At 37.8% G+C, this 13156-nt stretch overlaps 1 protein-coding gene across 1 annotated transcript; it reads right to left on the reverse strand.

Annotated features, from left to right (window-relative positions):
• Positions 1 to 3242: 3242 nt before the first annotated feature.
• On the reverse strand, positions 3243 to 11080 carry GATM (glycine amidinotransferase (L-arginine:glycine amidinotransferase); the record flags this gene model as incomplete). The annotated part of the gene is made up of 7 exons (XM_009872293.1): positions 3243 to 3554; positions 5604 to 5720; positions 5822 to 5885; positions 7774 to 7938; positions 8225 to 8362; positions 9552 to 9742; positions 10885 to 11080. Coding segments are annotated over 7 exons (984 nt in total), but the record flags the coding sequence as incomplete, so codon positions are not given.
• Positions 11081 to 13156: the final 2076 nt, after the last annotated feature.

Consider the following 13156-nt stretch of genomic DNA (forward strand, 5'->3'; position numbering starts at 1 on the left):
TTTCCAGGGACTTGTCTAACCAAAACCAACTGTGACATGGGCTGACCTCCCTCTCTGCAAGAATAAAAATAACTCAGAAGATTATATGTATCAGTATTATGTGGTGGCAGCCACCATAACAATATTATATATCACGTTCCCCGCATCTTTCCTCTAAAGGTTTTGCTGTCTCTGTATCATTCTCTCTTGAATGGATTACTGGGCAAAATGCTGCTTCTCATCAGCATTTTTCAAGTTCTTCCACTATAAAGAAAGTCCACTAGAGCTTAAAAATTACCTTTGAACTTTTTTATCATCACCTTGTCCACTACATAAATTCTCTCCTGTAGCAGCACCATCGTATCTCCAAAAAACAGTGATAGAAGATATCACAAGACATGGTAATTTTAGATTTGATAAAACAGACACACATATCCACCCCAGGGACATTTTTAAACATGCCTGTGAATAAGTTCTCATACTCCCTGCACTGGTGGGGAAAAAAATGCAGTTCCAGGAGAGATACAAACTTTGTCCTCCTTGGTCTTGTGTTGTGGGAGACTTACACAGGATCCCACAGGGTTCCCAAATAATCCAGCACTTTTGTAAGCTGGAACTGTTTCCAGGTATTTATTAACCATCACTACACCTCATGGAGTTGCCAAGTGTGGTTCCCTTTTCACTTATGTGGAAAGTGACTGGCTAGCTGATCAATTTAAGGTCAGCAAAGGAGTCAGGCCTGAGAATGTCTCAAAATTATTCACACCACCAGATCTTTTGTCCCAAATCCACGGGAGTAATGCTTCCCCATGGCAGTGAATACCTGCCACTGTATTCTGATGCTACTACTGAAATCAAATAGAAAGCTTTAACTTATATGGAACTGCTCCCCTGCTTATCCCTGGGAAAAGAATGATACAAAGTCAGAGTTCTGGCATCTAAACTTGATGCTAAATAATATCCTTTTCTAAATGGAATTTCTTTTATGAATTGAGAAATTCTGATCTTTAGAGACTATATCCAGATTTTTTAAAACACAATTCAGTTTGTCCAAAAGGGTGCAGAAAGGGAGAAATTTCAGCTAATCTGTGCATTAACTTCACCTGAGTAAAACAAAAAAACTTCTGGTTACAAAAGAAAAGTGATATTAATTCTTGAAGCTGCTCTTCAACTGAGTACTACAAAGAAAGCAGCTAAAGCTAAACTATGATATTAAAAACTTTGAAATATTTTTTTCATGATCTAAATCAGAAAGCATAGTAAAAACATTGCTTTCCTGTTAAACTAGAAGCCTAAACTTCCTAGTTAGTACTTTTGTTTGGTTGGGTTGGTTATTTCAGCTTCCTAAAATGAACTGAAGAAAAAACCAGTGAGACAGGCCTGCTGTAAAGACAGCTTTGTACCACCATTAGAGCTTATGTATTTGTCATCAAAGTAATAATTAGTACACTTTCTTTAAAACCCTACTCAATAAGTAAGTGTTGAGTAGATTCAAAGAGTTCATGGCGCCATAAAAGTGCATCACATGCCTGAGAAACAGCCCACATGCAACAGAGCCTGAGAGTCAAAGGTGAAAATCCATGCAAAACAGAAAAGGCTAAAAAAAGAATATAATCATGTTTATCATTTCCCCTCAAACTGAAAAAAAAATAAATTAACACAAAGGGTGAATTACAGCCCTTGCTGAATTTTTTGCCATTTGCTTTTTGCATTTCTCCTAGATGGCTATATAAACAGCTACCCAAGGTTCTTTATAATTTTTTGGTCATGTTCACCATTGGATATCCATGTCTTAATTCAACACTACCAATCAGAACAGCATATGAATGGTGGTTGCTGCAGAACTTCATAGTTCAAGCATTTGTTGGGAACTAAACTTAAGCTATTAGTCTAACGCTAAAGTTAAATGTGTCTTGAATGTTTCCCTGTGATGTCAAAATCTCCAGTCTATGCTATTTTTGAAGGAACTGTACCTTCACTATAAGAATAAATAGGCAGATGTTCCCACCAATCCTTCCTCTCCTTTTGCTCTGGAGAACCAAGAAAGAAACGGCTGATCACATCAGAGCAGGCAGCAGCGTGTTTTCCAGAGAAGGGAGAAGCTGTGGCACAGGCAGCACTTCCATCACTGGGAGCCAATCATGTTCATTCCAGGGGAAAAAAAGAATTTCTGATGGCGTTATACCACAATTGCTTCAGATTGCTGATGTATAATCTGTTTAGTGCTACCGCAACTATGTAAAAAGTGACTGTATTGCTTATATGTGAGCATGTTACACCTGCCACCTTTTCTGTCAAGGTGCACTGCAGCATCTGACTGAATAGATTCCTCAACACTCTGGTAAGAAACATCTATTAGTGTTACTTTCCCTTATCACCCATGCTTCTGCGCATAATGGAAGCAGAAACATACTATATGAATACAGTACATGTCTCTCTACATTATATGGGTGCCTCAGATGTTACACATTCTAAAGGAAGGGGAAAAAAATAAAAAATTATGCATATTTTGTATTTCTGTATATATTCTACCCATGTACCCATCCAGACAGCTCATGCTTACTTATTTTCAGAAGGGCAACAAAATTGCAAATGCAAAAAACTTTATTAGCATAAAAAGTACATATTCAGTAATCACTACTCAAATTCCTTTACAGCATCTGCCATGTTTGTTTCTGTATCTGCTACAGTTGGAGGAAGAAGGGGTTGCAAGAGAGAGGTTGTTCATGGTGGTTTTTTGCCTGTGCCTTCTTAAGTTATGTAAACAATTCAGAGTGAAACCTGTACACACAGAATTTTTGTTATCATTTGTACACTTAAAAGTTAAATAAAAATCAGTTTCAGCAATACAAAATAACAATATAAAAAAAGTATTCAGATGCATGATGTGAATCAGAATAAAATGACAATGGCAAGTAAGTGAACATGGCTTCAAAGTTAGATCATACTGTAAGCTTGACATAAAAAACATTATAAAATTACTTGGTTCCATAGATATCTGTACAGTTGCACCTATTTTCACTTCATTAAACACAAATATACTAAAATAGACTGATTAAAAGGAATAAGAAAAGTTTTCTCAAGTTTAACACTTCAAGCTGCCTACTGATAGAGTAGCTAGACAGAGGTAGATGTCCAGTATTAGTGGCCAAGCTATTCTAGCAAGACCTTTTGGCTATTTGTCAAGTTTTTACACTCAAAACCAACATGAAAAGGCTTCATAGATGAAGAATGTCTTTCAAAAAAAACAGTTGGAAAACCTGCACTGCTGATGGAAGTAGTTTCAATTATACTGCTGAAAGCAAGGAGTACGTAAGAATAAGTCATTTACTAGACCACCGTAAGGACACCGCTGATCAAGCACTAGAGCTCATGCAGTCATTTTAAGAAAAGTTAAATTGATTTGTTAATTTCCTATACTTATTTTAGAAGCTGAACCATTGCTACCTATCTGCCTCGTAACTAGTCAAAATAAGATTGCAGGGTACCACGGCGGCGGATATCACATGTCCAGCAATGGAAACCACCTCCCAATGAATTGGCATGGCGAATATTCACTTTAATTGTAGAAATGCCTGCAAGAAACATATATTGCATATTTTAAAAGTAAAATCTCAAATTCATGCGGCAAGCTTTGATCAGAACATTAGATAATGCTTTATCAGATAATATGGCTAGATGCAAGTACAGAAAGTATTTCCTACTCATTTGTTAAGAATCAATTTTCCCGAATTCTAGGCAGAGAACAATCAGAGAATGTAGCTGGCCTGTTTATTCCAGTGACACCCTCAAGAATATATAGTGCCCAGAGCACAGACAGTGGTTGATGTATTATGGTATGCCAGTAATAAAAAGAAAAATCCAGTTTTTGCAGTATGTGAAGAATTAGCTGAAATTCTGCTACTATATAAGACCAGGGCACATTTACATATATCTGTGTGAGCATTTATAGTTCAGACACTGAATGTGGTCTTTCAAGGGCCTTTCAAGAAAAAGCATTCAAAGAGCTCCGAGTCCTTCTTTCTCTGAAAGGGGAAAGAGGCTGTCATACTTACTGCCTAGGCTAAGCTTTGTCCCACTTCTTTCCACATCTGGATCAGCTTATAGAAAGTCCTGACATACGGACGAGGATCAGAAGACTTTTCTGTTATGAAGTTTGCTTTTTTTTTTTGTACTTTCAGGAGCTCAGGAAGAGCTCAGTAGTAAGCAGTAGTTTTGTCCCCAGTAGACCCATCTCAGTACTAGGAACTTCCTAAATACAGGAGTTTATTTAGAACTCACACACACCCCGTGAAGTTCAGGTGTGAAAGCTATGTCATGATTAGCAGTAAGAGTAAGTTTTAAGTACTTTCAAGTGTTTATAAATCCTCAGCTCCTTGGTCATGCAGCAAATTAAAACAACATAAGACTCAAAAGCTAAGTAATTCACTAAAGGTTGTATAGGCAGTCTTCTAAGGCAGATTAAAGCATTAGATTGTACAGTTCTTACCTGCAATCATCTTAGATCTGAGGGAAGCTTCAATAAGTTTACTCACCTTCTTCTAGGTTCACAGCCACTATCTTTCACCTTTGAATCATTCTCTCCTTCCCATCATTTTTCTCCCTTTAAAGGAGTCTTCTGCTACTGGGGAGTACTATCTACTCTACAATACAACGATCCTCCACTTCCCTTGACTTCTCATTTACCCATTCTTCTTTCTACTCTGTCAACTTCTGCATCACCACGTACTTATCCTGCTGACAGCTGGCTGTAGCACCAAGCAATGTGGCCACCCTCCTACAAACAAACAATGAGCCACAAGTAGATCTACCTACACCTTTCTCTCCCAGCATGATGGAAGCAGTTGGATTTAATCCATGATTTCAGATTTTTAAGTCTATATTATTTATCTTTGTAGTGAGCTGTGCATACCAAGATTTTCAGATTTTGTATTCAATTAGTTCTCCTGCCACAGTAAAGCTAGAGGAATTCCACCCTGTCATGAAGTTACATCTCACAAGACTGAGGTTCTCCATAAATGAACAGAAATACCTGCATTAAGTAGTTTTAATTTGACAGTTTGAAGTACAGTGAGTCTGAAATTAGAAAAATCTGAAAGCCTTTTGGCAATGAGGGATAGTGAGCTCTACGCCACTCAGCAATATGTACACTCAGTTTCTTCAGGATAGATTTAGACCTCTAAACTGAACAGTTTTACATTAAAAAAGCTCATTCTCAAGCATGCTAGCAGTAACTTTAATTGCTACTCATACCTTTATTTGCTGCAAGCTGTAGGGGGCGACAAGAGGTAAAAAAGCCCACATTCGTGAGTGAAGTAAAGCATTTCATAGAATCACAGAATGGCCCAGGCTGGAAGGGACCTTAGAGATCATTTAATCCAACCTCCCTGTCATGGGCAGGCACGCCACCTCTCGACTAGACCAGGCAAAACAAGGGAGATGTCTGAAGACTCAAGAGAGAAATCAGTGAATGATTCTTACTTGCTAATCCAACTGTTTTGAGTACCTTTTCCAGTGCTGGCTTCTCTGACTACTTTAAGTGAAACCTGTGTTCATCCTGATGTGCACATCTGGTATCATGATCATTTCATTTCAAATATATGTTGAACTATTTTAGGACATACCCAGGTTTTCAAACATCTTCTGAATTGATGTCTCGTTGGCATCCACCATCACACGTTTCTCATCCAGCATTAGGACATTCATGGACAGCCATTTAGAAGACATCCACAGGGGGTGATCTAAACACATGAGAATGAACCTTCTACTGTACCAGTGTTGCCCCACAGTAATACTCTTAAGAACACTTTTGGAATTCTTAGAAAAGAAAGAGTGAATATACCATCTGGGATGAGTGGCACTGGGGGGCGAATCACAGTCCAGCCTGCTTTCTTGAAGAGCTCAATCTGAAAAAGAAATTTAATTAAATTCTAAACAGAGTTCCTAGAGGATCACATTATGTCCTCCAACCTATGGCACATTTTCTCAGGCTCCCTTCAATATATGTGACATCCTCTTCCCTTTGTTTCACTACTCCTGTCCTCATTCAAGTTCCATCTACAAACAGTTCTCATACAAACATTCTTTGAAAGCATACTTTGTATACTGCTAGCAGTAGTTCAGTTTATACATGCTAGGTATAAGACATGCTAAAGACGAAAGGTAACACACAGTTTCGTGCCTGTGAAGTAAAGGTATTAGTAACAGCATAAAACTACTGAATTCTTCATTTTTGCATTATTTCTTCCCACATGACTATAAAATCCATTGATATGAATTATCAATGATTTTATTATTGATACACCATTTATAGAAACAAAACCACCACATAATTATGTTTGCATCATGTGTCAGAAGAAACATAACATGCAGTTTATTTAATGAAGGTAAAAAAATAAAGACATCCTAGGGAATCATTTATATCTCTATGAAGTACATAATTAAGTTAAAAATAACAGAAAGATAACCTGGCCAAGGAGAATTGACTTCTCAACTTCATTGTCTGAATGCTTGGAAGAGCTTTTTATTCAAGTGTTACCACGAGGTGGAGCTCCCATTCTAAAAACTCAATAACCAGCTCGGCCTGCTAGATCAAATTTTAAAGAAAAGCCCTCTCTCACCCGCCCATTTCCCCGTCATTCACAATTGTCAAATCAATTTATGAAAGAAAGCTGCATCTAGCTTTTCTATCTACACAGACAGTAGTTTTCCACGAAAAAAGTCCCAGCACACGTGTTTAACAAAAGGAGACCAAGAGCCTCCTCCTGCAAGTAAGATTATTAAAAAACAGGGGCAGTGAAAAGGGGCGGAAAAGACTACGATTGTTTAGAAAGTTGTATTCTCATAATGGATATTACAAAGGGCAGTGATTTAATGGGACAATTTGCACTGAAGCCACTTGCTGAGCAGAGCCTAATACTGCTTTCAAAAGTTATGCTGTGCACATGGTTCCATAACCTCTGCTGCACACAGCTCTACCCCACCGATTCAGTCCCGGCTCAGCTGTTCCCATGTGGCTGTACAGCTTCCGAAATCACGGGGGTCCTCACAAAAATCCTCAGGCACTGACAGTACAGGTAACATGTCCGCAACAGAGATGAGCTCCTACTCTCTGGAAGGGTTTCTGATCTGATATCACTGGTTAGCTCTATTAACTTTTTCCTCAGAGGGAAGCAGTAGAACCATGTCTTTCCTCTTTTCTACTCTTCCCAAAAAAAAAAAACCCAAACAATATTTCTCATTCAGTTATTCAAAGCTGAATGCCTGAGCAGTTACAGCCTCCTGTCACTGGTACAGTTAACACCAAAGGAAAGGCTTCCAAAATAGGAATAAAAAGGGAGATTATTCATCTGATCAGCAAAACCCCCTCAATTTATCCTTGGATGCACTTACTATATTAAGTAGAAGTGGTCAGAGACACAGTATACTCTATGTATTTGCTTTGATACTATGTTATTAGAAAACAGATCTCTTCCATCATATTTAAGCTATGTACACAGGAGGAAACACGCAACATATCCACCCAGCCTCACAATAAGAAAGCACAAAGAGCAGTAGCAGAAAACTGACGGAGAGCAATGGTAATGGCATTGCTGAGAAAGTTCTAGAGTCAAGATACGAATACATCTCTAAATTCCCAAACAATCATCTGAATGCTATTTAAATTCAAGAATTTTATATTATTCAAATCTACACAAAAATAAGCTTGTGTGGATCAGCAGCTATTCAGCAGGGATCTAATCCAGCTGTATCATTTTTAAAACACAAAACATTTTCTCCTCTCCACATGCTTACCTGATGGCAGGGCCGGTCTGGGTTAGAGAGCACCAGACCAGGTCCAATGATATTAAAAGTTGCATCAATGTGCATAGGGTTAGGATCCTTAAAGGAAATTATATGGACCCTATAGTCTGGTGCCAGATGACGCCTCATCCATTCAATGCCCATGTAATTTGTAACCTGAAAACAGGACAAAGTAAGTTTTACAAGGCTAGAACATAAACTGCATTCAAGTTTAGTTTAAGGTTTTATTTCAATAAATATTTAAAGCTAAAATAAAAGAAGTTCGTGACTTTAGCTAACCCCTGAACTGTAAGGCAGTCTCATGCTGTATATCAGACATTCTGCAACTAGCAACTTCTTGTGTTAACATTCTTATTTTAGTGCTGTTAAGGAATTTAAAAATACATAAATACAAGTATCAATTGTTAAGATACCAAAACCATTGGAAGAAACCTTTGTTTACCTGGCTCCTTTGTACAAAGATATCTCTTCCAGCTCTAATGAAGTCAGCAGCATCAAAGCATGGCTCAAATTCAGTAGTTACAAATTTTCCCTGAGCAGCCAATTTATGTCTGTCTTCAACAGAGCGGATTGGATAGTCCTAGTTATTAAAAAAGGAGTAATAACTTTAGGTTGTTTATATTGATAGCAAAAAAAAAAAAAAAGAAAAAAAAAAGGAAGCATAAACGTGGAAGTTTAAGTAAAAGATTTCAAGTATGTTCAAGAATAGATGATAATAGACAATAATAAAATAGATGATAATATTTATACCAAGAAGTTAATTGCTCTTCAGAGCCACTGTCTCTAGAATATTTTGGTTTCTGGGTCAAAAGCTTTCATTACCAGTGAAGTTTAACTCTCAGCCCAACAAATCATGGCACAGTGGTAGAAATACTGGTAAGAAAGCTATTTCCTAACAAAGGTGGACTCCCTACTTTTCTCACATTTTAGGATGGAGCAGTACTTCAAACTAGAAGGTGGATCTTTTGGAATTTGAATAGATTTTAGAATGAGACAATGCAATAAGAAAAACTGAGGTGTACAAAGCCAAAACAAGAACTACTGGATAAGTAGTTTCTATGCTTTAGAACAGTCTCTGGAAGTTTTCTGATACTGACAGATTATTCTAAGGTAGGTTTGATCAACAAAGACTTCTTTTTATCACTGATGTCACCTATTGTAGATGTTCCAACACTCAATGTTCTAATGCATTTGAGAAACTACTAAAATTATCTGTGTCAAAATTATTACAAAAGAAAAATTTAAGAAAATATTCACTTAAACATTTGGAAGGTAAATACTCACAATTTAGATTCTCCGTTATTTTTCTGTAACTTCCAAAATACTAATCATCATGCAAAACAGGAATTATAAGGGTTTTTTTCTGTGACAAAATACATATTCTGTCTCAGTTTCCTGACACGCGCAGGACATATGGACATTCTCTGGGAATCTTAACACTTTAATCTTCACTGATATCTTTCTAGCACTCCCTCCTCTTTAGTAATGCCAAGTTACAGCCAGTAATCAAAACAATCCAGACTCCAATTTAATAGACACAGTGTCCTGTTTCTTATTCACTAACTGCACTCACCCAGTTTCAGCTGGAAAGGCTACAGAATATTTGTACACATTGGGGAAAAAAACCCACAGATTTCCAGAGCTATTTTGTACTGTCCATCTGTCTGACCTCTCCATCAAATTTTGTGAAATCTAGATATTGGGTTGAAACTATTAACAAAATTCTGTATAATCAGAATTGAAGTTTTGAAGCAAAATGAGAACAATACCTGATCATAGAGGTCATCTGCCATTGTGGGTTTAGGGGCAGTTGTCCACTTAGCACCACAATTGAAATAATCTTTGATTATTCGTCTATATGCTCTGTACTCAAAGAAACGAGCACGCCAAGCCATAGGAGCTTCAATAATTTCATTTCCCACTACCAACAGGATGTCTCTTGGCATAGCAGCATACATACCTAAAAGGAAAAAGGCCATTAACTTTCACTCTCCCTTTTACCATTACTTCCATCCAAAAGAATTGCAAAAAAAAAAGCATCTTTAGCAGTGAAGAAGCGAATACGTAATTTGAGGTCCTTACATTCTTCAATAAGTTTTCAAAGGGACATTTTTTTGTTCAAAATACATTCAACTTTTCCTACAAAGTCTCAGTTACACAAGTTTACAGCTAGATGAAAGCCATCCACAATCTACAAGCCTCTACTTCATAATTTGGTTAATGGAAATTAACTATACAAATGCTTATGAATTATTCACATGACTTTAAAAGGTGATGAAGGGTAGCAAGTTTTCCAAGTAGACCTCATTTCTTTATATGCCATCCTCTTGAAAAGCAATAGCACAAAAGAGGACTTTGATGGAACACAGAACTAGTGCAGGAATTAGTCCCATTGGACTTTTCATTAACATTATCTGTTCACTAGTAAATTTAAATTCCACTAGAATACATTGACATGAAAGGATCCTGGAGACTGCACCTGATGCAAAGCTGAGTGTAAGTCAGTTGTGTTCTCACTGCAAATAACCAAAGCCATATGGTAATATACAAGGAGGAATGTGGCCAGTAGGTAAAGAGAGATTAAAATTTCCTTGACACTGGTGAGGATTCTCCTAGATAACCATTTCCAGTTTTGGCCTCCATAGCTTAAGATGAATTGAACTCTAGGACCCAATAAAGGGCTCTCTGGACAGTCAGAGGGGCCTGACAGCACAAGTCCTGGGAGAAGTAGAGTTTATTTCATGTGGCAAATAAGAGATGAAGAGGTAACTGCAAACAGCTATTTTCAAGGCCATTAAACATTACAGTGGCAGTGACACAGCAAGGGAATCTAGCAACAGATGCTGGTGCAGGAAGTTCAGGTTAGGTATTAGGGAAATGTCTTTCATTAGGAAATCCACAGAGCATTGAAACAGGTCAGCAAATGACGTGACAGAATCTCCATCCCTGGAGATTTTCCAAGTCATAGCTACACAAAGCCATCACTGACCTCATCTAGCACTGGCAATAAACTTGCCCGAAGCAACAAAGTAGACTAGATGACATTCAAAAAGTCTCTAGCAAGAGCTAAAAGAACAAGGTCAACAATGGAAGAGCATTTACCTGTAGACTCAAAATCAGGTGTTTTATACTTCACGGACCAGTCAATTGGATCAGGCCTCTTCACAATTACACCTTCTCTTTTCAAAATATTGCACATCTCCTCAATTTCAGCAATAGCTTTTTTAACATGGTCTTTGGGGAAGCTCTGGCCTCCGAATTTCTGATAAAAATCCCAATACTTTTCATATGTGTTGGCCTAAAACAAAAGGACAGATAAGTGACAAAGAAAAAGCATCAGTTATTTTGGTAGAGTGAAACGGATGCATAAAACAATTCTTAATGTTCAAAATTTCTTGTTCTTCTTTTACTGACTTTCCATTGTTTTGTATGTGTTACGATGTTAGTATGTTTTAGTGGTAGTGCGTCTTATATTTGATTCCTGCAAAATTTTGAAGAGTTGCTAACAAGTGTCCTGCTGATTCTTCTAAAATAAAGGGGCAAAAGATTGGAGGGGAAAGGGGGAACAAAGGGAGAAGTGTCATTGCTAGTACTGTCAGTGAAGCCCTGAGCAGGCAACGCCATTCGTCTGAAGGCATACCTGATCTCCTTTAACAATCCAGGCTACCTACTCAGCTCTCTACTATTTCTGGACATTTACCCTTATGCTAGAGAAGAAAGGGAAAATTCAACATTTTCGATGTCTTTAATACTTACATAGAATGCTCAGGCAAAGGTCTCAGCATAGCCATCCTGCTCCTCCTATACTGAAGCTTCTTCCCATCCTTCCTGAAGGATTTTTTTATTATTTTTTTCCCCTCTAAGGTCTTGGGTAATTTGATTACCTCAGACTTGCCAGCTGTTCAGGAGTCACATGCAGATCATATGAAGTGCCAAGCATGCCTATGGAAATCTATTCTGCTATTGAGACAAATTTGTCCTAAGAAGAAAAGCTAGTTATTCTTAGAGCCACCCGTGATGTACATGAATATCACTAACTCCTAAGAGGTACAGCACCCCTCTTCACCAGGTGTCCTCTAGTATTGCTCTCTTTTAAACAAGAGCAATGACACTTGTGTTACACCAATATGATGGCATAATCCTAAAGTTTTGACAGCATAAGGGTTAACACTGTAATACCACCTATATTCCCTGCTTTCTGAATAACTGGGAAAAGGGCATATGACTGGGACATTTATTTCACACCAATTCAGGATTGAGATTTCAAGCCCCTTTGGTCATATACATACAACTCAGTTCAGACTGTTCACAAAGTACTATGGTCAGGACACAAAAAGAGGTTTAAATAATCTCTTCAATGCACCTTATATCCTCCTGTCAAAGAGTACCTGAGAAACTGTAGCAGCATTTAGGAAAAACCTCTTTCTTTTCCAAGAGAAATTAGAGTGTGCTGTGAGGAAAAGATTGTCTTTAAGAAAGAATTACTCCCTGTAGTTGCTACATATTTTAAACATTTGTTGTGGAAAATAATATTATCCACGTTAACATTGTCAAGATGTTCCTTAAAGCTAGTAATGACAGTTATTAAATTTAGTACATTGAAACAGAAATTCAAATCAAAATGCTTTTTGCCTAATTCAGTAGTAAGCACACCCCACAGCCCCCCAGTTTCTCACTCGAGGTATCTGTGGTAATAATAACTCATCACCAAAAATTATTATTAATAAGAAAATACTGAAAACATTGCAGAGTACAAAGCTATAAAGTTCAACTGTTTGACTGTGTCAACTGCTTCAGAAGAATACATCTAAACTGTGAGATTTTTCTGTCCAAAGTGCTAATTCAATAAAAGGCATCTTCCTAATTAATGCAGTTGTTAACCTCCTAGTTAAGATTTCCCATGTTTCCCAATAGTGTATTTATTTCTACATAACTTACATAGCCCATTTCAAGGTCCCAAAAGGGTATGCAAAAAAAGTGTCAGCTTATAACTATTCATCAGATATGCAGGGATCCCTAATTCAGTTCAGTCCTTCCTCCTTATTATGCCAAGCACATCACTCTCACACCATGGCAAAGACATGCGTATACCCACATCATGTCTCAAAGTGAAAGACAGTGCTGAATGGTGTGACACAAGGTTACGTTCTCGCACCAACTCTATTCACAGTCTTCTTCAGCATGATGCTCCAAAGGGCCACAGCAGACCTCAGTGAATATACTGGCATTTACATCCGTTATGGTACCAACGGTAACCTATTCAACCTAAGGCGACTGAAGGTCCACACCAAGAAAGTAAATCACCTTGTCTGCGAGCTGCTTTTTGCTGACGATGCCGCCCGTGTTGCTCACACAGAAGCACCTCTGCAGCGCT

Source organism: Apaloderma vittatum, unplaced genomic scaffold, assembly GCF_000703405.1.
Source record: "Apaloderma vittatum isolate BGI_N311 unplaced genomic scaffold, ASM70340v1 scaffold32526, whole genome shotgun sequence".
In the NCBI taxonomy this organism is placed as follows: domain Eukaryota; kingdom Metazoa; phylum Chordata; class Aves; order Trogoniformes; family Trogonidae; genus Apaloderma; species Apaloderma vittatum.